The 23,848-nt window shown below is 50.7% G+C and overlaps 1 protein-coding gene across 5 annotated transcripts in view; it reads left to right on the top strand.

Annotated features, from left to right (window-relative positions):
• The window catches only part of MCC (MCC regulator of WNT signaling pathway), a 374,574-nt gene extending 351,006 nt beyond the window's left edge, over positions 1–23,568 (top strand). For all 5 annotated transcript variants that reach the window (XM_044383954.3, XM_057307354.1, XM_026498446.4 and 2 more), the window contains 4 exons: positions 924–1,130; positions 3,846–3,946; positions 16,396–16,518; positions 18,236–23,568. In XM_044383954.3, coding sequence (XP_044239889.1) covers positions 924–1,130; positions 3,846–3,946; positions 16,396–16,518; positions 18,236–18,416 — 612 coding nt within the window. In that variant the 3' untranslated portion in view covers positions 18,417–23,568. The remainder of the gene's footprint in view (positions 1–923; positions 1,131–3,845; positions 3,947–16,395; positions 16,519–18,235) is intronic.
• Positions 23,569–23,848: the final 280 nt, after the last annotated feature.

Below are 23,848 nucleotides of genomic sequence, written 5' to 3'. Positions count from 1 at the left end.
CTTAGTGGTTACGAGCCAGACAGCCTGGTTCAAACTCTGACTCCCAATTTACCCAGTAATTGTGAGCAGGCATATTTCCCTCTGCATGCCTCAGTTTCCCGTCTGTGTATGGAGATGTTCATAATGCCTACCTCAAGTTGGAAGGATTAAGTGGGTTACTTTGTATAAACCTCTAAAGCGGTGTCACATGCTCAGTAAATGCGGGTGGCTGTTGTTATCTGGCTCCTGGTCCCTGTTTTGGAGCGACTCCAACTGGACTTCTCTGAGACCCTTTGAGAAGTTATCAGGTGGGTGGTCACCTGTGAAGGACTCGGTTTCTGTGGATTTCACTTGGGCCTCCTGAAGTAGGTAAGAGCCGAGGTGATATGCTTGCTGTGGGCACACACCCCCACCCGGCTCCGCTGCAGGGCGCCAACGGAGGGTTGAATATGTGGGTCAGGGCCATAGAAAATGGAAAAGGAAATGGGAACTGGAAGGGAGCTAGTCAGACCCAGCCTTGTGTGGATGGCCCTCCTTCACAACCTCTCTGACTGACGGAGCACGGCCAGTGCATGCTGGAAAACTGGTTTCCAACAGAGACAGGTGTGCCCACGGAGGGGGGCAAGGAGTGGCTGGGAGGGGATGTTCCAGTTGTTCAAAGGGTTTTTCTTACAGTGAACCAAAATCTGCTTGCCTGTAACTATCCTTCATTTATCTCCGTTCGGGTCCATCAAGAGACAAAGCACGTGGCTTTGTCCACATGTCAGTCCTTCAGAGGACGGGGGCAGCTGGCTCGTCTCCTGGTCATCTTGTCCCGGCGGCCAAGTGGTAGCTCCACTGCAGGGTGTGGGTCGCAGCCTCGGACACCCTTGTCACCGGCCTGCTTTCCCACGCCTGGTCCTGCTCCCACAGCGTGGGTGCCTCATACCCTCTGTGCTCCGCAGGAGGAGATGGCCGAGCTGAAGGCCCAGCTCTACCTCCTGGAGAAGGAGAAGAAGGCCCTGGAGCTGAAGCTGAGCACGCGGGAGGCCCAGGAGCAGGCCTACCTGGTGCACATCGAGCACCTGAAGTCCGAAGTGGAGGAGCAGAAGGAGCAGCGCCTGCGGTCCCTGAGTTCCAGCAGCGGCGGCGGCAAGGACAAGCCCGGCAAGGTAGGAGCGAGGGCGTGGGGACCCCCGGCCCGGCCGTGCCTCCCACACTGTCTCCCTGCCCCGTGGAGTCAGTGTCCTTATTTGCATGGGAACTGCAAGCCTTTCCACAGATCTTAAAGAAGGTTCCATTTTGAGTGTGAAGAAACCAAATCCATGTTTTAATCGCACTTTAGGTACTAGTTACAGCATTTCCGGTGCCACAGTCTGATCAGGGGTGATCTGCACTGTCGTCCAGGGGCCTGGCACCGTGACCGTCGCCTGTGGCCTGTTGGTCACACCTGTACCGATCATCGCATCTGTGGGCCTCCTATAAATCTCAGCGCCGAGGAAGGAGTGGGTGACCCCATTTACACGGGAGAAGCGAGGCTCACAAGAAGTGAGGGGGTCTCACAGCTGATAAATGCAGAATCAGGATTTAACCCGAATTTGGCTAATGGCCCTCATCCTCTCATCCGTGTTGCCACCTCAGCTTCTGTTGGCATTTCTGCCGTCAGCGAGACGGGAAGCAGGAAGCTGCTGAGGCAGGGGAGGAAGGCAGGCCCTGGGTCACACACAGGCTGTCACAGAGCGTGGGCTCACAGGTGGTGTCATCCAGCAAGCTCACACTCCCATGAGCCCAGAAGTCTTTTTCTCTAGAATCTAAGCTCATCCATCATACCATATCTCAGGATTATTCCAAATATCCCATGGGAGAAAAAAATACTCCAGACCCTAAAGAATTAGATCCCTCGTCCCAGGGTACTGAAATTCTGTATTCCACGTTGTACTTTCTGTTCCTAATAAACACTAGCTTCTCCGAACCCCAGGTTGTTTCCAGCGCAGGACCCGGGGCAGACGCTGACTTGCTGGTCTAAGGCCACAGGCGACGGTCACATTCGTGGCACCCGGCTGGGCCATCTCTCCCCAGACCTGGGTGCTTGCCTGTCACCCATTCACGAGATAGATGTGAGCCGGTCCTGCTGCGGTCCAGAGGCTGTTCGAGGAGTTTCTGTTCCAGAGAGGGACACTGATGGGCAAACAGACGATTTTAACACGATGACCTAAGACCAAGGACCAATCCTAGTACGACGGGAGGCCACGGGCCCGACACAGAACCCAGGCGTGGAGGTTTGGGACAGGTTTCCTGCACTGAAAGCCAGTGGAATGGCAGCTAGCTCGATGGAGACGGTTGGGGCCGAGAAGCCAGTCCCCCGTAAGCCAGTGGAACGCCAAGGGCAAGACCCAGAGGGAAGAGGAATATTCGTACATCGACTGAAGAGTGGAGGCGGCTCTGCTGTCCTGAGGACAGTGAGGAATCACGAAGGCTTTGCAGCGGGGGATCACGTGCCCCAGTCTGGGCTTAGGAGAGGTCACTGTGAGAGGCCCCGTGAAACCATCTGCCCGCGCCTGCGGAGGGGAGTCTGGGTGGGCGGCAGCCTACAAAGAGTCTCCTATGGTCATATCTGGGGCTCAAGAAAATGGGGTTTCCCCTTCCACGCCAACACCTTACGAATCTTTGTAGAGCCATTTGAGTCTGTCACCAGTCACTGCGGGACAGAGCTGAGAGACAGAGCTCCAGTGTTCGCCTGAGTGTTCTTAGGGTGTGGTGGGAACGGACCTACCAGGTTCTTGCCAGAAAGCGCACGAGCTGAGCATTCCCCCCTCGTTCTTGCTGTTTGCTTTGACTGGGGGAAACACTGTGCTGTGTGGAATGGCTTCAAAGTACAGAAATTGAATGGAAAAGGCCAGGTGGTTTTATTTTTAAATTTTTTTTTTACATTCAAGTAAGAAGCTTTGTGAGAGTACCTTGTGTGGTTTAGGTAATGAAATTATTGTAAGCTGATTACCTTGTCTTTCAAATATCAGATCCATTTACTGTTTCAGTGAAATCTCCCTTCTGGGCCATTCATTTGGCCTTGTTTGGTGGTAGATGAGGCGGGCGGTCTGTAGGAGGGGTTGCCACGCTGTCAGGAAGACAGCAGTCATTATCTTACGGTCTTCAGGTCACACAGGCCCCTCTGCAAGTACGGACCTGGGCCGTTCCAGAACTGCAGTGTGAAAGCAGACCCCGTGCAGACACAAAGGGGCGTGGGCTGTGTGCTAATAACACTTCCTTCACGGACACTGAAATTTCATATAGTTTGTACACATCACAAAATGGTCAGGAGTTTAAAAATAGCAAACAATGCTTAGCCTGCAGGCCTTATAGAAACAGGCGGCAGGCAAGGTCGGGAGCTCGCACATCCACTCTGGCTGCACAGGGCTTGCTTTAAATCTCCCCTCCAGCCAACGAGCTGGGCCTGTCTCTGTGCAACGGATACGACCGCACACGTTCACGGAGAGGCACCGGGCGAGCCAGAGCCGCTGCTGTCTTGAAGCACTCCTAAGAAATGTTAACATCATGTGGGAGCTGATGCACAGAGAGAGAGGGTGCTGGAATCTCAGCAGATCCCACGGGCTGGCAGAGGGGCTCCGGTCTGCAGGACCAAGATAGAGAGGGGTGGGGAAGGCAGGGCAGGCGGAGCGTGGGGCAGAGAGAGGTGTCCGGAGGCTGGAGGGTCACCACGATGACTCAGTGGGAGAACGTGGGCGGAGTGCTCAGAGCACGCTGGGAGTCCCCATCGTCCACTAGCCAGCCTGCAAAGGTCCAGAGAAGTGGGGCAGAGCTGCCCTGCACTTCCAAGGTGCTCTCAGGCCTGGCTCCAGGGCTAACCAGAATGTGTCTGCTGTCCTCAGGAATGTGCTGATGCCGCCTCCCCCGCTCTGTCACTGGCTGAACTAAGGACAACGTGTAGCGACAGCGAGCTGGCTGCGGAGTTCGCCAATGCCATCCGTAGGTAAGCTCCCTTCCCATGACCCCGGTGAGTGATGTATTTCCGGTTCTCTTGCTGCACATGCCAGCTCTTCATGGGTCATAACAGGAAAGGAGCAGGTGCCAGCAGGTCTGACTTTTACCCGGGCCTTGGAGGCTCAACACGGAGAAGGCCTGCTGGCGCCAGGCCTTTTGAGAGGGGAGTGGCAGGGGAGAGCATGTAGGCAATCATTTCACCTGCAAGCAGAAAATGTCTCCTCCTTTGCCTTTTTTTGCTGTGCTCTTGCATTGACGAGGACAGTGTTAAATGGTGATGATCGGTCATCTTTGTCTCGTTCCCAAGTTTAGTGGGAACGCTTCCTTTCAACATCACTGGCTCTTCCCAATCAGAAGGCCTCGTACTTATTCAGTCCTTGGACATTCTTCCTCTGCGGTCTCAGTGTTTCTTCCCCTCCCTTGTCCCTCTCCTTCTGCAAGGAGAAACATGCTGACTCGTCAGATCCGTCTCCCACGTCGTACCTTGGCATACTCCCGCCACCCTTTTGCAATGGCATCCAGTAGGCATGGAACACAAGACACCTAGGAAATTTCACATTCTCTAGTAGTTAAATTCAAAAAGTAAAAAGAGGGCACCTGGGTGGCTCAGTTGGTTAAGTGTCTGACCCTTCATCTCAGCTCAGGTCTTGATCTCAGGGTTGGGAGTTCAAGCCCCACATTGGGCTCCACACTAAGTGTAGAGCGTACTTTAAAAAAAAAAAAAAAAAGTAAAAAGCAGTAAATCCACTCAAATTTATTTTATTTAACCCAGTGTATCCAAAATACCATTTCAATATGTAATTAGTATTTTTTAAAAGATGTATAAGATAGTTTTCCTTCTTCCTCCTCATCTTCTTCTTCATTCTTCTTTTTGCTAAGTCTTCAAATCTGGTGTATATTTTACACTTACAGCACATCTCACATTCAAACCAGCCAACATTTCAAGTGTGCAGGAGCTCACCTAGACATTCTGGAAAGGTTCTTTGGCTCAGTTTTCCACAAATTTGTTTTTAGCTGTATCCATTGTGGTGTGTGGCTATGTTGAGTTTTATCATTTTGGTCATGAAATCTATCATTTCGTTTTTTAACAAGATGAGGCTATCTGAGGATATTTATTATATATATTCTAAAAATGTTATTCTGTCTGCTGTAGTAACTCTGTTTCCTCAAGTGTAAGTTCTTTTTAGAGTTGAGTTTTGTGACTCTTGGTTTTGGGTCACAAGCCCAACTGTTGGGCTTCCTGTCATCCTGGCTGACAACATCTGTCCGTGCAGATGTGGCCCAAGCGTCTGGTCCCCTCCTGTTCGCATGGCTGGTACCTGTGGTTGGGGCACCTCCGAATCCCTTTCCTCCTCTTACAGCAGCTTTCTTCCCTGTGCATTTTGAGTTGTGGTTTCCCTTTTCAAGAAGAATCAAAGTCTGCCTTTCATTTTTTATGAGTGGTCATGGTTTCTGGTACACAAAGAGTGTGCCTTGCATTCTTGACATGCTTGAGGATTTTTTAGAAATGGGTTTCCCATCATTTCTGGGGGTTGGGGTAAGAGGGCATGGTGACAGCAGCCGCTCCGTCTGCTGTCCTGATCCAGCCGGGGCTGTTTCTGTTACGGTGTGGCCTCCAAGCAGAGGGTGAATGGAAGGCTGCCTTGTGGGGAACTTCGCTACCCTCCTGATTTACTCACTGTCCCTTGGTGTCTTTCCTTCCAAGCTGTAATAGCTCTCTCACATTGCCAGTGCCTCTGGCCATGAGGTTAAGTTGTAATTGCTTTGCTTGAGGCAGGAAGAGAAAAAGCAGTGCAGGGAAAATGCCCTCAACAAATCCTAATGACTTGACTGTGCTAGAAACATGGGATGCAAATCCACTCCCTGCTTCCAACTGGGAGCCATTTGGATATTGTATCTGTAAGCTAAGCCCCTCAGTTTTTCAAATTCCCCAAACCCCCAAGGCCTTCACTGGCACAAGTAAGATGCAGATTCCGCTGACTAAACAGAGAGAGACTTCATTTGTTCTGTCAGTCACCACGGGCTTCCAGTAACCAGCCATAAGTTGGTTAGCATGGATTTCTAATCAAGACCCAGATAGATGGAGCCAAGAAAGAATCCACAGGGCTACAGGAAAAAGGAAAATAACATCATTATACTGTAAATATAGCCTAGGAACTGGAATAATCATTTCATGAGGGCATATGATTTGGACACCTGAGAGCTGAGGTCTAGGGGTGTTTTTATTTTTAAAAATCAAGTGGGAACTAACATCTTCTTTGAAGGTCTTAAATCAGTGCCAAACTCGTGGTTGAAGTCAGTTGAGGGAATCTGCCCTGTATTTTCAGAAATAGTCCTCCGTTTAAAAGAGATGGCTGCAAACACCAGCGCCGTGGGGCCGGGCATGCTGGCTGCAAAGAGCAGGGGTAGAGAGGGGCTTGGGGAACAGGCGAAGTGGTGGTCTTTTCTTGAGGAGAAACCCCTCAGGACGGTGCCTCATGACGTCCGGGTTGCTGGTTCTAGGTCACGGCCTGTCCCAGGCAGGTCTCCCCACTAGCTACTACCTCACTGGGCTTCGGCCCCCAGCCTTTGCTACCCAGCCCGCCCTGTGTGTGTCTTCTCCCAGCATTCTGTTTGGAACCAAACCAGGACTCCAGACAATCACACATGGACTGTGTCACTGCCATCTGGTCTGATTTCGTCCCCTCCACTTGCATGAACAGTTATGCGCTTTACTGGCTCCAGTGTTACCATCAAACCCCATCTGGATGACCATGCTTCCAGTTTTGCTCAGTTTTCTTATCGGGGTGCCTAGTTTTTGCTGTGTTCTGCACCAGCTGTGTGCTACGAAACCCTTCTTCACCTCTGGTCCCTCTCTTGCTCTCGGTCCTGGTAAACTTTCAGCGAATGACCTTTCCAGCAGAGAAGGGAACTGTAAACCTGCAGCTGAGAGCGTTTTCGGAAACCAGCCTTCCCTGTGCCGATCGGGCGTCTGTGTAGCCTGCCGTCGTCGTCGGGCTGAGCGCAGCTGAGGGGAGAGGCTGTTTCATCTCCGCCCTGTTCTTGGGAGGCAGCGGGGGGCAGGGGCTGCTCTTCATGGGATGGGGGTGGGCTGGAGACTGGACGGCAAGGCCACACAGGGAGGCGGTGGGACACCGCGGGCCTTCAGCGTCTCTGCTGGGCCGGGGGCTGGCACAGGTGCTCACAGTGGTGTGGGCTGAGCCCCCTTGTGTGGGCTCCCCGAAGGCTCTGTGCACTGCAGTGTGCGCGGTCTGGGCACACGGGAACGTCTGCACTGCTGGTCCATGACCGTGCATCTGTCTACCAAGTGCTGAGGGCAACTGAAGTGCTGGGGGTAGGGGGAAACTTCTCAAACACACAGACCCCCGGTCATATTGGGGAAGAGGTAGGGATGCTGTGCTCTTCAGCGCTAGAGGACAGGGGAGAGCTGGGAAGGGGGCTTGTGACACGGGGACTGCCTCAGAGGAGTCCACGTGCACCTGGCAGGACCCCGCTGGGTGGGCGATCGGGACCTGGCTCCAGCCCCACACGGCCCCTGGGGGACCGGCCAGCCTGCTCCAGCTGGGGATGGGCCCGGGGCATTTAGTGGCAGGCCCCGTGGGGGCTCTGCTGAGCCCTTTAGGGAACCGGGATTGGGCACTTGTGCCTGCATGTGTGCCAGATCTTTCTGTAAAACGCCGTCCAAAGGCAATGCACACGTGACAGCAGCCACTCAGTCCAGGGACCAGATGCGCCCGACTCTTCAAGCAGAGGAGCGCACAGACATCCTTTTCTCTCTCTGGTGAGTGACAAGCCACTGCTGCTTGGAGAGGGACCACGTGTCACATCCCCTCGAGGGGACCTCTGGGGCAGGTGGGTCTCAGCAGAGACGCCAGATCTGATGGGCCCCCGCTGGATGTGCAGCCGGCCCACGCAGCACGGGGCAGGCGCAGGGGGCAGCATCTCAGACTCAGGTGGGATCCCCCATCGCCCCCGGCCCACGGGGCCACACCAGTGCTCAAGTCACTCAGGAGGCGACCCCTGATGCCTCCAGACGGTGGACCCTGACGCAGCCACCAGCAGGAGCGACCGAGAGCCAAGAAAAGAGGTTTCAGAGCCAGGCGGCGGGGCTTGCAGCCGGCGTTGGGGGAGAAGGGGCAAGCGGGCTGCGGGGCGGGGGCCTGAGCACAGAACACGCTCCCGGGAAAGCCTCAGGGAGGGGGGGCAGCCTTCAGCCTCACGAAGGGACTCTGCACAGTGCCAATCTGATGGTTACCCTGGATCAGGGTTCTGTTGCCGTGTAGCAAGTCACCACAAGCTGAGTGGCTTGAAACGACGCCCATTTATTAGCTCATGGCGTCCTGTGTCCATGGGCGGGAGTCTGGACACAGCGACCGGCTTCTCTGCGTAGGGCTGCGTTCTCATCTGAGGCTCGCCAGAAGAATCTGCCTTCGGCTTCTGCCTGTCCGCAGGTCACTTCCTTGTGGTTGTAGGGCTGACATGGCGTTTCCTTGCTGGCCGTGGGCCTGGGGTGACTCGGCGCGGGAGGCCTCTGACAAAGCTCCTGCCCAGCCCCCTCCAGCCTGCAAGTCAGCGAGGAGAACACCCCCGCCCCAGCCTTGCCTGCTTTAAATCTCCTCCAGGAGGAGCCCGGCCCCTTTAAAGGGCTCATCTAATTAGGTCAAGTCTACCCAGAATAATCTCCTTATCTTAAGATCAGCTGTTTGGGGCCTTAATTACATCTGCGAAATTCTCTCACAGCAGCACCTAGATTCGTTTTGGATTGAATAACTGGGAGAAGGTGTGTCATATTAAGGCCCTGCAATCGTGGGGGCCATTTTAGGATTCTACCCAGCTCACCTTGTTACGTAAAACCCTCCAGTGGCTTGCAGCAGTGTCCAAACTCCTTAGCACGCGTGTGATCGGACGGTTTCTCCACCCTCACCTCCTGTCACAGGCCCCCTCCCACCCTGACCCACACCGACCGTTTGCTCTCCCTTGTGCCTCGGGGACTTCACTTTGCTGCTGCTCCTGCCCTCACACCGTAACCTCCCGTTCTAAGCGCTCACATCTGTGTGCCGTAACGTGGGTTTGTTTGGTGTTTCTTTGGCTCCTGTGCCCTGAATTTCCTTCTGTCACAGAGCACATCATTGCTCCGCTTCTCATGTCCCTGGTTCCAGCCTCCCCTCCCCGTCTCACCCACCGCCCCCTGCAAAAGGGGAGTCCTTTTTGGGTGGGGATCGAGACATACTCACCCAGGTATGTGACCTCAACTTGGATGACTTCGTTCCTTCTAAGTGCTCCCTCAAGTCTCTCAGCCACGTTCCTCTCTGCCCACTGGACAGCGAGCTCTTCCCAATACCATGCTAGGGCTTCAGAACACAGCACGTCCAAAACAAATTCTAATCCGTCTCCTCCTGCACTTTGGAATTGGCCCCTTCTTCGGAATTCTGACTTACAATACAAATTATATTCATCTTTCCAGGAGCACACTCTTCGCTTCGTGCCCCTGACCCAAGCCGTGGATCCCTCCTCTCGTCCCCCCCAGTAGGACACTCATGTTCCCAAAGCTTTCCTGTCCCCGCCCAGTGTGTCTTCCAGCTCGTCTCTGTGGCCCCACAGGTGCTGACCACAAGCCTCCTCAGTTCAAAGCCATGTCCAAGTTCCACAAATACCTGCCCAGCTCTAGAAATCTTCCAGATTTGTAGGAAATATGCGTCCATGAGAGGACAAAAGATGGTGCTGGTTGGCCCCTCTTATTAGCGGCTACAGATTAATAGTGTTTTGGAGCCATATACATAGTGGAATGAAAAGGGAATTACTTGGGGTCCTTTGAAAGAGGGAGCCCCCAGGGATCAAAAGCAGAAGTCTCACCATTTTGGTGGTAAGGCCAGTATTTTAAAAGGTGCTGTTTTATTAAACTTTCTTCGTATTTGGCTGATGTATACTGGCAGTCAGACCACCCAAACTGTGCTTAGAGTTCTGTAAATAAATCATGGACCTACGTAAATAACTTGCAGAGCTCTAGAGCCAGGGCCCCAAAGGGCACCAGTAAAAACCAGGGCTCACCCCTAGGGTTGAGGCTGGGCGTAGCCTGGGTAACTGAGATCTCTGTGCACTTCCATCATCCCCTTCATGTTCCAGAGGCTCAGAGAGAGAAGGCCTTAGCTGTGATCTCTTAAAGGCAGGGCAACGGAGAGCACCCCGCAGGCAAAGGTAGCAGCAAGCCTGTGAACACGCGCCTGCATTTCCCGGGCAGGAAACAGGGTCTTAGGAAGTCTGGGCCAAAACGCTAGCCGGTCGTGATTATCTCGCTGCTACTCGGGCTAAATACAGCCACACCCCCCACAGTACCACAGAACATCGCTACCGGGGGCGCCCTCGTCGGGGCCACGGGGTGTGCTCTTCACTAGACGTCTCTAGCACCTGCCCCCTTTATGAACCACGGCAAGGTGCCCAAGACCTCGGGCTCGCACACAGCCCCTGGTGTGGCTCCCAGTTCTGTGGGCATCCTGGCAAGTCTCTTACCTGGGCCCCGAGTTCCTCTTCTAGAGAACGAGAGGAATACTAACAGTACTGACCTCCAAGGGCTGTGGTGAGAAGTCAGTCATTCCATCCCTGTGAAGGACTTAGAGATCGCTGTTACTGCTGCCTGCATTTCCAGAAAATGAGTGTATTGGCAGAGCCCGGTGACGACCATGAAGGAAGTAACTAGGGTGATGTGATGCAGTCACTGTGGAGGTGATTTTTAGATTAGAGATTGCAATGAATAATATGGAGGAAGTGACAGGGTGCTGTGACATCATAACCCTGGGACATGTGTTCAGATGGGCAGTCAGGGTGGGCTTCCTCGAGGTGACATTTAAGCCAAGATGAGGAGGAGGAAAGGTAGCCAAGTGGAAGCAGCACATCCCAGGCAGGGGGAAGCTAGTCCATGGTGTGCATTGGGAAAGAGCATGGTGTGTGCTGAGGACTGAGAGGGTTCCAGCCTGCAAGGGTGAGGGTGACCCCCAAGACTGGACGGGCAGAGGTCAGGTCGGGCAAGGCCTTAGAGGTTGGGCCGGTAAGACCACAGACGTCCCGCCCAGTGCAGGTGGAAGGCACTGAAGGACAACAATAGGATCTGATCTGTCATAGTAAAGAATGAGCCGGCTGCTCTGTGAAAACCAGGCTCGAGGGTGCAGAGGCGAGGCGGACAAACCAGTTAGTGGGCTCTCAGGGCTGCCCAGGTGAGAAACGAGGGCAGCCTGGACCGGGGTGGCGGGGCAGAAACTTCCCGACACTTGGTGGGTGGGGACACTGTGGAGCGGAGGTGGAGGCCCGGGAGAGGGAGGGGTTGGGCTTACTGAAGACGCATCGGCTGCTGGACAGCAGTGTTGCTGTCTGCTGACGGGAGCAAGGGTGGGCTGCAGGGGTCCTCTGGAAGGTCCTGCTTCAGGTGTGTTAAATAGAAGACACCTGTTAAGCTGAGATGTCAAATAGACAAGTCCAGAGATCCAAGGGAGGGCCTGGAGATAAAGAAGTGGAAGCTTCTAGCATGTCGTTAGTCTTGGGAATGGGACTGGTGGGAACGGAGAGAGGCAAGTCCAAGCCCACGTCCTCCACACTCGGGGATTCTGAGGCGGCGCAAGCCAGGATCCGTGCAGAAGCCGGACGGACGGCTGGTGCAGCTGCAGTGCGGGCACTTGGGAGTGCAGGTGAGGAAGGAAGAGAGGAGGAGGGGAAGGTGCGGGCAGGGAAGTGAGGGTCCAACAGAACAGCAGCGTAGGAGATCGGGCTGCCTGAGGAGCCGTGGCAGTGGTGACAAGCCCACTGGTGTTAAGCAGTAGAAGGCGAGGGAGAGAGGAACCACACTCCCAGATGATTCCCGCCATGACTCCTTGTGTCTCTCCAGCAATTACTGAGTGATTGCGGGCCATGTGGCCCTGTGGCCGCGTGGCCGCGCCTCCCGTGGTTTGGGCTGATGATGCCCGTGCAGGTGTCCTGGTGGCCATAAAGCCCCTTGCCCTTTGCTCCCCCAGTGCCTGCCACATTTAGGTTTGTGATTACAGTCTGGCCCCCGCCTTTTCGTTTTGGGGATAGCGTACCCCCCTCACAGGAGGCCCAAGAGCCCTGCCGGGCACCTCCCAGACCCCGCGTGCAGGTACCCCACCACTTACGGGGCTGACATTGAAGATAAAGACCGCCCCCCTGGCTGTGTGGTCAGAGTGAGGTTTACAGGACCCTTGGGAAGCAGGAAGAACCCTCGTTTTTGGTGGAGCGGGAGGCCCTGCAACTACACACGCAGGGCCGTGCCAGGGGGTTGCACCGTGTGAGTGGGACCCCACAGTGACTTTTCACCTGCTGCTGGGGGCGGGTGTGCCTGAGTCAGACACGGGGAAAAAGGAAGGGATAATGCCGTTCTGGGCACTGCAGAAAACACCGCGTGGCAGGGGCGAATGGAAGGGGTAGGGTTTGACGTTGACTCGCGTCCTCGTGTGGAGCCGGAAGGTGCTTGCGTTAGCCTTATTTATCTAGACAAACTGTACATGTTTCTCAGCTGAAGGCCAAGAAAATTAGAACTAGAAACGTCTATAGAAGGAACAGGACATGAATGGTTGAGGTTCCAAGGTGACCTGGATTCGTATCCCAGTCGACCTTTGAGAAACTGAGGAAAGCGGTTAGACCAGAAAGTGTGCCCCTGCGTGTAATTTCGCATTCGGATCCAGGGCCTTCTCCAAGACACATGTGGTCCATCCACAGCACCAGGTGAAGAACACTTTGATTTACCAGTTTCCCCAGTTTGCTCGGTAGTTAGGATCACCTGGGTGCTTCTCAAGCTGCGGTTCGGGGCCTCCCCCCAACCCTCCTGCGGCGGAGTCCAGGGCCAGGCCTGGTGCGGTGCTGCCTGCCGCGCTCCGGGGCCGCGCTGCCCCCTGGGGGTAGAACGCAGGTCACACGTGCAAGCCACGTGGCTAACTGTACGTTTTTAGTAACCACGTTTGAAACTTAAAAAAATAACGTGTTTAGCCCAGTACATCCAAAATACCATTTCAACATGTAATCATTATTTTATTCTTTTTTCATATCAAGTCTTCAAATTTTGGTGCGTATTCACACTACCAGCACGGCCAAGTGCGGACCAGCCGCCATGGCCGGTGCTGCCGTCCTGGGGGCGCGGGTGTGCAGTGTCGCTGGGGCGCAGGGGTCCCAAACACCAGGTTCCACCACTCGCCCCCACAACATCGGAAGGCAGGGGGACAAGTGGTGACACAGGAATTTATTTCAGTGCGGCCAACACCGGGAAGACGGGGGACTAATGTCTCAAATACTGCCTCCCAAGTGCTGAAAACAGGCCTACGTTCATATTAAGGAAAAGGTGGGACAAAGGTCCGTGTGTACGTGCAGCTGGGCAGTCAAGGTTGATCACGGACTTGGGGTCGGTCATGCCGGGTCTTGCTGGCTCAGGGCAGGCGTTGTTGCTTTTGAGGGGGTAGTTTCGGTTCCCTTCAAGGGGATGCTTTGCCCATTGGTCTTCTGCCTGAGTTGAGAGAGAAGCTCGAAAGAAAAACTTAGTTAAAAAGTACAGACTAAGTTCAAAATGGAGGTAAAGTCCTCTTTCATTGTCCTTCAAAGTAGTTTGTAGAGTTTCAGTCGATGAGCTCATTGGAGGCCTCACTCAGATGGAAACAGGTAAAGTAACCCACATTTTAGGTTTAGGTTTGAGGTTTGGCCTCGTCGTCTTTATATTGTTAAATATATCAGCGTCTTAGTTCGGTCCTGGGCACTGTACAGACCAGTGCACCTCGGTCTCCTTCCTGAGGCCCAGGGAGCTCTTGGGGGTAGTTCTCAGCTCCCAGCGTGCTCCCCACCCCGAGGGGGTGGGGCAGGGTCTTTGAGGGCCTCTCCTGTCTTCCTGGGTTCCGTCCCCCATTGGAGCCTGCCAGGTCTGGAAAGCTCCCTCCTGTCCCCCAGGGGCCTGGGTACTGGCAAAGGAACCCTTTGTTTCGTGGTGAGGCTGGGATTTCTGTACTCTGCTGGTGGTGTGGATGTAATGGGTGGGGGGAGGGGTGCTGCTCTGGGCAGTTTTTGTTTTGAATTTACTGACTTCATGGTGACATTTTAAATTCTCTTCACCATTTTCTTTTTTCCCTTTACACTGTTAATATAACTTTAGAATGAAAAAGAAAAGAATCGAAACAGTAACAAAATCGAGGACAAATAACCCCTTCCCCATTCTTAATAGCCAGAGGGGAGGGGGAGAACTCTTTCCTGTTTTCCTAGCCCTCCCTCTGCAACGGAGGGATGTCTGTAGGGCCCCACCGTCCCAAGACACTTCTCACTTCTGCTAGGAAATGTTCCCTCTCTGGATTTCAGTAGGAAATGCAAGCAGATCGGGGATTTCCTGGTGGCTGCTAGGGCCCAGGGGAGATCCACATTCCTCAGGAATTCCTCTGCAGTGGCTCTGGCTTCCTTGGGGCAGGTGGGAGGATTCGCTGAGGAATCCGGAGTCCTGGGACTTAGAGCTGGTTGTTAGGTTTCCTTTAAAAAGATCGTTCTCCCTCCATCCTCACTCACAAAAGCAGGACTAGATTTTTGTGTTGCAATTCTTTCACTAATGAGCTTGAAAAGCTTGACTTGCGCTCACAGTAGCTGGAGGCAGAAATGTAAAAGATATTTGAAAGGCCAGGCAGGCTGAACCCTCTGAACATCTGAAAGCCCTCCACCTGGGGGGTCACCCCCCCTTAGCCCTCCTACAGGAAGCGGAACCACTGAGTCTGGCTCTCACAGACTTCCCAAAAAGCATACAAAATTATAAAACCTTCAAGCGATGCAGAAGTGAGTAAAGTAGAACATGAAAGCCTTCAGTCCGCTCCCTCCAGGGGTCACCATTGGGGGTCGGTGGGCAGCTCTCTGGTCTGCTGTTCTGGTAGGTCAGCATTCACACTCCGATTTTTAGTTGTTTTTGCAAAACTGGCACCCAGTAGAAGTCACCCTTTTCACTTGACAATACAGCAGACACTTTTCTGGTGCCGGTGCATGTTGATCTGAGGCGTTTTGTTTGTTTTTGTTTTTTTTTTAAATAATTGCAGAGTAGTTCAGTAGAACCATTATACCTTGCTGAATCTAACCGGTTGCCTGACTCCCATTCTTAGATGTTGTAACCAATACTGAAGTACTGTGAGAAAAATTTCTGGAAATCAGGTTGCCTCGGCAAGAGATAGGTTCATTTTTTTTTTATTTTGCTAGATCCTTGCAGACTGCCTTCCAAAGCAGCTGTGCTCAAGTACATTCCTCATACTCATGAATCATTTCTAGAGGAATTTCTTCCATAAATCTGGTTTCTTGTGTGCTCCAAAGAATCAGGGAGTTGTTCAGAAGCTGTTTTAACAACTATTGTCACCAAGAAGCTGTCACCTGGGCGCGGTGCTCAGCACTGGGGATATGTTTGGGTAAGGTCTTCACCACCTCAGAGCCTACATACCACTGGGGGAGCCCGCAGATTGGGGGCGCCTGGGTGGCTCAGTTGGTCAAGCGTCTGCCTTTGGCTCAGGTCATGATCCCAGGGTCCTGGGATGGAGTCCCTCGTCAGGGTCCCTGCTCAGCAGGAGCCTGCTTCTCCCTGGGCCTGCAGCTCCCCCTGCTGGTGCGCTCGCTCGCACACGTGCGTTCTCTCCCGCCCTCTGACAAATAACGAGCGGATTTGTGCTGCACAGGGCCCTGTGATGCTGCAGTGACACTGTCCCTGTGACAGGGGGGCCTCTTGAGGAAGGGCGCTCATGAGTGTTTCCCTGCCCAGGTCTTATGCTCGAAGGAGTCAGAGGAAGACAGGAAGCGCGCTGGACACTAGAAACCTCCTGGAACTGAACCCTAAGTCAGTGACTTTGGCTTACCCCAGCAGTAAAGAGCCCAAGGAACTTGAAGCCTTGGGGAAGGGAGGTTGTCAAAGTGCAAATCTAATCTAAATACTTTAAAGCGGGAACCAAGGACCTTTAAAATCAGAGTATCAATTTCTGCTCCATCACTACTGGTTTTTATTTTTGCAAAGTAGGATCGTGTTGATTCACGGAGTCGGGACTTGTCCAAGGTAGGCTGCCAGACCAGAGGTTTCTGTTCTCAGTGATTCAAGAGATGTTTATTAGCACACCTGGAAAAGGGGGTGTGGAACTCAGATTAGATTTTGTGGTCCAGCTGTACTCGTTCCTCATCTGGACGGCTACAACCGCCTGTCTTGTTCCTTTGTGACGTGTACTGCGATCGGAGCTCTCTTAAGGGCCCTTATCAGCCTTCAAGAATGCAGGGGTGAGATGTTCTGGACCTGAGGGGACCTCTAGGTACCTCCAGTACCTTCCTTTTCACACATGCCTTTTGGCTTGGCAAGCTCAACCCTCCTCCTCTTTGCCATGGCTTCCAGGGTAACAGCCACCGCCCTGATCTTGTCAGGTTACTCCAGGCACGCTTTGTGTCTCCTCCATACAGAGAAAAGAAGTTAAAGGCCCGAGTTCAAGAGTTGGTGAGCGCCTTGGAAAGACTGACCAAGAGCAGTGAAATCCGACACCAGCAATCAGCAGAGTTTGTGAATGACCTAAAGCGAGCCAACAGGTAAAGTCTCCATTTACGGATTCCCAATGGTGCCTGGACTCCTACACCAGGGAGGGCATTTCCTTAATTGCTGGGAGCCAGCTCTAGGGAATGGAAAGTCCTCACCAGCCCACCCCACCCCAGGCCTGGCCTTCCCTAAAGCATCATTTCCCAGAGTGTTTCATAGAAAACTAAGAAATGCTTATTAGTAAAGGCCTGTCCTTGGGCCAGATATGCTTGAGAAATGCAGCATACTACGGTCCCCTTAACAATTCCTACAGCGAAGGTTCTGAAGTCATACAATTTAAAAAAAAAAAAAAAAAAGATGGTGTTTAAGCCAACATTTGCCAAGCAAAATTGGCTATAGAACTTTTATATGAGCAACAGTTTTTACTTTTAAAGTAAACTCTGGCCCCCAACATGGGGCTCTAACTCATGACCCCAAGATTAAGAGTTACACTACCAACTGAGCCAGGCTTTTGGGCTCAGGACCCCTTTATGCTCATAAAACACTGAGGAACCCAAAGGACTTTGTTCTAATAAATTACTTATCTATTGATAAATCTCACTTTAGAAACTAAAACCGAGACAAATTTTTGAAAGTTTTTGTTTGCCAAAAAAATTTCAAAATAATAATAATACATTGGTCACATTAATACCATTGGCATTTATTTAAAAAACTATTTTCCAAGAAGATAATTAGAAAAGTGGCACTGTTTTTACAATCTGCAAATCTCTTTAACGTCTGGTTTAACAGAAGGCAGCTAGATTCGCACCTCCACTTCTACGAGCAATACACTGTTGTGAAATAAATCGGGAACACCTGGCTTCACAGGGACTTGAGGTAAAGGATATCCAAGGCCCCTCTCCTGAGAGGGTTTTGGGAATCCCAGAGAGTCAGTGTTCAGACCACGCTGGGAGGACGTAACTGCACATGGAAGGGACTGGGCTGCTCTTCTGGCCCAGAGCAGGCATTAGAACTTACGGGCCCTGGGCTTACTCCCTGCTCTCTTCCCAGCAGGCTTTCAGGGAGGCAGTTCAGCGAGGCTTAGAGAATAAGCTGGTTTGGCTGGCAGCATTAGCTGATGGCCTTGTGCTCCACATTCCACCAGCCCAAAGCGTAAAGTCATCAGAGCCTCTCTGCCCTCCTCCTAGGCGAGGTCACTTAAGACTGCAGGGCTTGAGGAATACTCCTGGTAACTTAGACTGGACCGTCTGTTGCAGGCAGCCATGGACAACAAACAGGCTTATCACTTTATTTATTTTTAAAAGATTTTGTCAGCGAGCACACGCATAAGCAGGGGGAGCAGCAGGCAGAGGGAGACATAGGCTCCCCACTGAGCAAGGAACCCGTGTGGGACTCGATCCCAGGACCTGAGATCATGACCTGAGCTGAAGGCAGATGCTTCACGGACTGAGACACCCAGACGCCCCCTCATTACTTGTATTTAAATGGCAGATTTCTGGAATTCACCTGCCTTTTCGCTTACCTATTTTGGATGTGGCTAGTCTGGGTTTTTGGTTTACACCCTTCCTAAGAGATTAGGGACAAGCCTCTAGCATGGAAACGAACTGTATGTAAGCCAACAGGTGAATGGCCACGAGTGCTGAATACTTGATTTCAATTCTGTAGAGGCTGAGTGACCTCGCTGGACCTGTTTACCCAGCAGACAGGACAGTGTGTGTCTCCACACTGCTCAGATGACTCTTCCTTCTCCCTCCCCCCGCTTCCACACAGCAACCTGGTGGCTGCCTATGAAAAAGCAAAGAAGAAGCATCAGAACAAACTGAAGAAGTTGGAGTCTCAGATGATGGCCATGGTGGAGAGACACGAGACCCAAGTGAGGATGCTCAAGCAAAGAATAGCTCTGCTGGAGGAGGAGAACTCCAGGCCGCACACCAACGAGACTTCACTTTAACCGGCACTTGCGCGCCAAAGCTCTGCCTATGGAAGCTGAACTCTGGCGGGTCACCGGGCAGAGACGGGCCCCGGGAGCCGGAGCACCTGGTGGGAGAGTGACAAAAGACGAGGTTGGCAGGTAGGTCAGCGCCTGCACCGTGGAGTACCACGGACTCAGCTCCAGGGACAAGTGGCCTGGTGCCACGGACTCAGCTCCAGGGACAAGTGGCCTGGTGACACCGTGCAGACTCTAGCCAGAGGATTCTGTTCCTCCCCTCTGGGCCCATGGCCAGCGTGTAAAGACCCGCTCTGTGCGCCACGCTCGGGAGGCCTTGCTTCTGCCTCCCGCACGGGCGGCCACTCTCCCACGCGTTCCGCTATGGAGCCTGTGCAGCAGTGGTACCCTTGGCATTTGTTTTGTAAGATTGTCGCTTCTTCCCTTCTCTTTTTGGTAGTGACTGGACCTGTCATCCCCAGTTTCTTTTCTTTGTTCTTCAGGGATAAACACGGACACGTGTGGGAGTGCAGACGGGGTGTCTTCAGCCTCTAGAACTGCTGATTTGCTTACTACAACCAGGCTTTGGTTTTCGGGACCCACGCACCAGCTCTGAGACCCAGGCTGTCACTCAGAGGTGCTCTGAGAGGTAGATTACAGGGGGATGGGACATAGGCTTACAGTCCCAGATACATTCGAAGTTACAGGGACAGCAACCCCAGGGCTTACGCCTGAACGACTGTTTGGGAGAATGAGCACTTCTTTCACCTCTCACTGTGGAGGCAGGGCTGGAAGGGTACTTTCTTCTGACTGTGGGATTTTCCTCCCAGTGGAGCCTTAGTAAAGCCAAGACTTAGAGCTGAGATGATCCTGTTGGTACGTACATTGGAACTAGAATTTTATCCGGAGTTTCAAGAGCAGAGGAGCACTGGCAGTACTTTCGCCCACCCCAGGGCACCACATAGTTGCTGTTCTGCATCAATCAAAATTCATCCACAGGAGTACCTACGTAGCTCTAGACCTGCCTCTAGTTCTCTAAGGGCAAGAGGCAGGACACTGAGTGTTCTGCACGCTGATCCCACCTATTTAAGAGACGGCTACTGAACCACCAGTTCGAGACTTCACTCCTGCTGTTACGAAAGGCAGGGGGCGAAGGAGTGGTCGCCGAGGCCTCCTTTTATCCTGCAGCCCCCCCTCCCCCAAAGTGGTGGTTAGTATATGGTACTTAAACAGGTTAAATTTCAAGCAAAATGCTGACAGGGCTGGGCCAGGACCAAAGTACCTGAGTTCTTTCAGGAAGCCTTCCATCTTAAATTCATTATTCCGTTGCCTGCCTTTCAGTTCTTCTATAGTTAGCCTACCCTGATGCATTTTAAAGGACCACTTGCCTTTCATTCTGTAGTACTTGAAGAGCCACCCGCAGTCCCCCCAAGAATTATATCCCCAAAGTTTTGTGACCAGGTCACCACATGAGAGTCCCAATGTCCATGACCTGAAGATCTGCTTTCGGACAACCTGATACAAAGTCCTCAGCTTTCTGTACAATGGAGGCCACTCCGGCCACCGCCCTGGAGGGCAGAGCAGCTGCAGCAGTTCTCTCCCAAAAGCAACCACCCTTCTTTCTGAGGCCAGCAGTAAGGCTGCCATCTTCCCCCAAAAAGCCACCCCAAACCAAAAAAAACCGTTATCAGTCTGGAAGGCAGCTTTTGGCTGCTTTGATCACTGTGAAAGTGCCCACTGGCTCCTGTTTCTGTTACAAATCTACCATTTAGTCAAAGTTGGTTCTTGTGATTTTTTTTTTAAGTCAATTTTTACTTTGGGAAAAGTTTCATTTTGTCATAAGGAAAATGTGACTGAAAAAGTTATGTGCAAAGAAAAGTTTAAAAGACAAAATACTGGTTTTCCCCATTTTTCCAGTTTGCCGAGGGAGATGTTTATGGACTGAACAGATATCAAAACAGCTTTCATCTTCACCAACACTGAAAAGTATAGCTGACCCAGGACTAGAACCCTGTCTGCTAACTTCTGTCTACCATTGTTGGTCCAAGTAAAAAGAAAATTCACCCTTTAGGGTCATGTAACTCTTCCAGACCCAAGAGGTCTCAGCTCCTCCATTATAAGCCCCAGTATTACTGACCCTACCTGGCCTCCTTTTGAATTTATACTTCAACGTAAATATGTGGTGATTGGGTGAAAACTATTTCCCCAGAAAAACTGTTACTTTTATAAATGTGTGGAATAAAAAAAAAAAAGCAGTAGTTGATTTCCTTTCCTTGTATTTTTCAAATACTCCCTAAGACAAGATCCTTCTTGGAGGTGAACCAACAGGCATTTGTTTATGCTAATTGTGGGGCCCACTGAAACCACACTGATTAAATCAATGCACGTACCTGAATGCTTTCTTATAACCTGAGTTTTTCTTTCTAAATAGCAGCTGGTTTATATTAACCTCTCCATCAAAGGTGAACAATGACACTGATTTAACTTGTAGGAGGTTAAAAGTCTTCCGACTTCCATGTTTTTGTGTTCCACTTCCCTCAATGGTTACCCCTTTTAGGCAGTCACCTTCTCTGTTCCATCTCTGGCTCTTAGAGAAGCAGCATGGGGAGAAAGGATCCATTTCACAGTTCCCTTGGAGTGTATTTCCCACTGCTGAATTAAGGTAAAAATCATAGCTAAAGAGACTTCCGTCTGCAGCTGGAGTGGCATCAGTCTGTGGGCCTGCCAACTGATCCGAGGTTCTGCCAAAGCCCATGTGCACCAGCTGCCGAAACTGCTGTGGACCCGCGGGTGGTAAGAGTCCTCCTGGAGACTTCCACCGAAAGTTCCTTATGATTAAATATCCTAAGTGATCAGACAGCTGAGATCATGCCCTTCCTGCCTCTCCTGCTCCGGCCCCAGACGTACACTAGATGTTTCATCATTGCCAATGCAGGTAATTAGCCATTTCTGATTCATGCTCATCTACAAGCACGTCCGCTTTCTGAAGGTAACATCCAAGCTGCCTGAAACTGGAATGTTTGTTAGGTTAATAAAAAATTAAGTGCCAGTTAAGCATAACTGCTTAATTCTCCTTTAAGATGCTTGCACTTGTTGCTAAGTCTTCCTCTGAGCCGGCAGCAATACTTTACAGGGATCTCAGAGAACTTTAAATTAGAGCCTTGACATTCTAACTACTCCAGAAAGGCAGTCCGAATTAGAGCCTATATGATTTCTTCTTAAAAACTGTTAAAGTAGTAAAATCCTTACTGGCCTCATCCTAAAAAAAAACTTGAAACTATATGAAAATCTAGTTCCTACCTGCACATTGATTCCATTATTTTAAAAGAAAAAAACACCCCATGGTTTTACCTCATCTGGACCGGACTAGGCCACTGGCATGAGTTAGGAACCTCCAGAGTTGCCTGTTCCCTTCTGAAGGTGTTCCTGCAGCCCGCTAAAGTTATCCTGCAATGATTTTTAAACTCTCTCAATTAGCTTAAAGCTCTCGAGAGTTTGGGGTATCATGCTCGTATTTTAAGTAGTGAGAAAGACATCAGGAACTACAGAAAACACCCAAAGGATCCCCAAAACTTTTAAGACATTTGCAAACGCCTAACTGGGAGTTACGGCTCATCCATGAAACTATGTAAAGTGAAAAGTTCATGCTAAGTTTACAGCTGTACCTGTATTTCTAGATGCAGCAGAGATGATAGAAAATTTTTGGAGGCCAAAAGGGAAAGAATTCTGATGATATTTCTGAATTGAATTGAATGAGGGTGCAGTTGATAGGGTTGCCAAGGTTTTTAGGGAGGGGGGGATAAGAAGTAACATTTTTGAGGTTTTTTTCTGCAGTGACAGCTTTGTAGAACAATAGTATTAAAAAAATCATATAGCAAATATTTTTCTATTTATCTGGAATGGCCTGACAAGAAATGATACTTGCTGCACACTTATTTCTCACTGAGGTTTATCCGAATCCTATTCTGGTCCCTGGAAACCTCGTGTTTCTGTAGGCCAGGCTGAAGTTAGCTGTGAATCTGTGGCCTTCTGAAGTTCCCCGTTTCACACACTTGAAGTTAGTTACTTTCTAACTGATTACATGTGATTCACTAGTAGATACATGTCTTCGGCTGCCAAGCATTGACTTTTTAGAACTGGACCCAGAACTACCAATGTAATGCTGGCTGCTGCCACCGTATCGTCACTGAGCACTCGATGGCTGTTAAAATACAAGCAAGTGGAAAAAGAATACAAGCTGAAAAGCAGCTGGACCTGCATTCTTGTTTTACCAATTCCTGTATAGAGGAAGACTATTGCACATACAATGGTTGCATTTTTGATTAAGAGTTATATTGGATAAATTCTCTACTCAAATGCAAGTGAGCTCTTGCATGTGGCCGAGACAAGAAATCATTCTGCCCCGTAACAGCAACTGCTGTTGAGTAACTAGATCCTTGACTAACAGTGCTTGATTTTTCCATAGTCGAGGCTGCTAGAAATCACTTACCCACTGATCATCTGAAATACCAGCTCAGCAGAATGAAGCAGCAAGCTACACACAAACTCCCCCACATTCACACCAATGACCTGCTTTTAGTTAGTTCTTGCTGTAACTTTCACTTTTGCACTTTCTGCAAATCAAATCCATGTGGAAAATGTTGTTTGTAGAACTCACAGAATTCACTGAGTGCTCGTGTCACGACTGCCAAATGAATGAGAGCCCCTACTAATCTTCTGTTTGAACCTAATGCAAAGATGACACACGTTCACTTTTCTATTCCTAATCAGTTTCTAGACACATTATCAAGACGTACTTTGCATGAGATTTAAGTTTCCTATTATTTGAAAATGTGCTCCTTTTAAACCACTTGAATTAGAAGAACCTGCCTGAATGTACTGTCAGTTACTAAAGCACATGGGACTAAGTTTGCATCTGTCAGTATTCTGTTTGTACTGAAAAGTCTCATTTTATTAAAGTTTCCCCTTAACACTGTACTATACCTTGTAATTTTTTAGATTCTTCACTTGTATGCTTTAAAATGTTTCCAGATGCCTTTAGTTTTAGCTGCTGTAAAATAGCTACTTTGTGTTATTTGATATAGAATTGTTTAAGAAGAACTCCATTTATTTATACAGAGACATTTATAATATTTTACAAACATTCTTATATTCTGAATAAATATTTCTAATTCCATGATGTACTTCAACTGTGTTCATTAAAGGGTGATAGGACTGTCCTTCTGCAAACCTGTACTGCTTCACACTAAACTGAAAGCCCTAGTCAAAGCTGGGGACCAGAAGACACTATATCATCATGGTCAAGACAGCCACAGAACCCTCATTGATCACCTATTTGGCTGCCTTTTAAAATTTGGCATGAATGGGAAGTTATCTATTGAAAAATCTTTTTTCATTTTTAAAAAATCAGGGAAACAATATAATCGGGGAAGTACAAGGAAGTCACACATGACTAC

This window comes from Ursus arctos, unplaced genomic scaffold (genome assembly GCF_023065955.2).
Source record: "Ursus arctos isolate Adak ecotype North America unplaced genomic scaffold, UrsArc2.0 scaffold_5, whole genome shotgun sequence".
NCBI classification, from domain to species: domain Eukaryota; kingdom Metazoa; phylum Chordata; class Mammalia; order Carnivora; family Ursidae; genus Ursus; species Ursus arctos.
The sequence above is the reverse complement of the archived record's forward strand: the minus strand, read 5'-3'. Positions and strand labels throughout refer to the sequence as shown.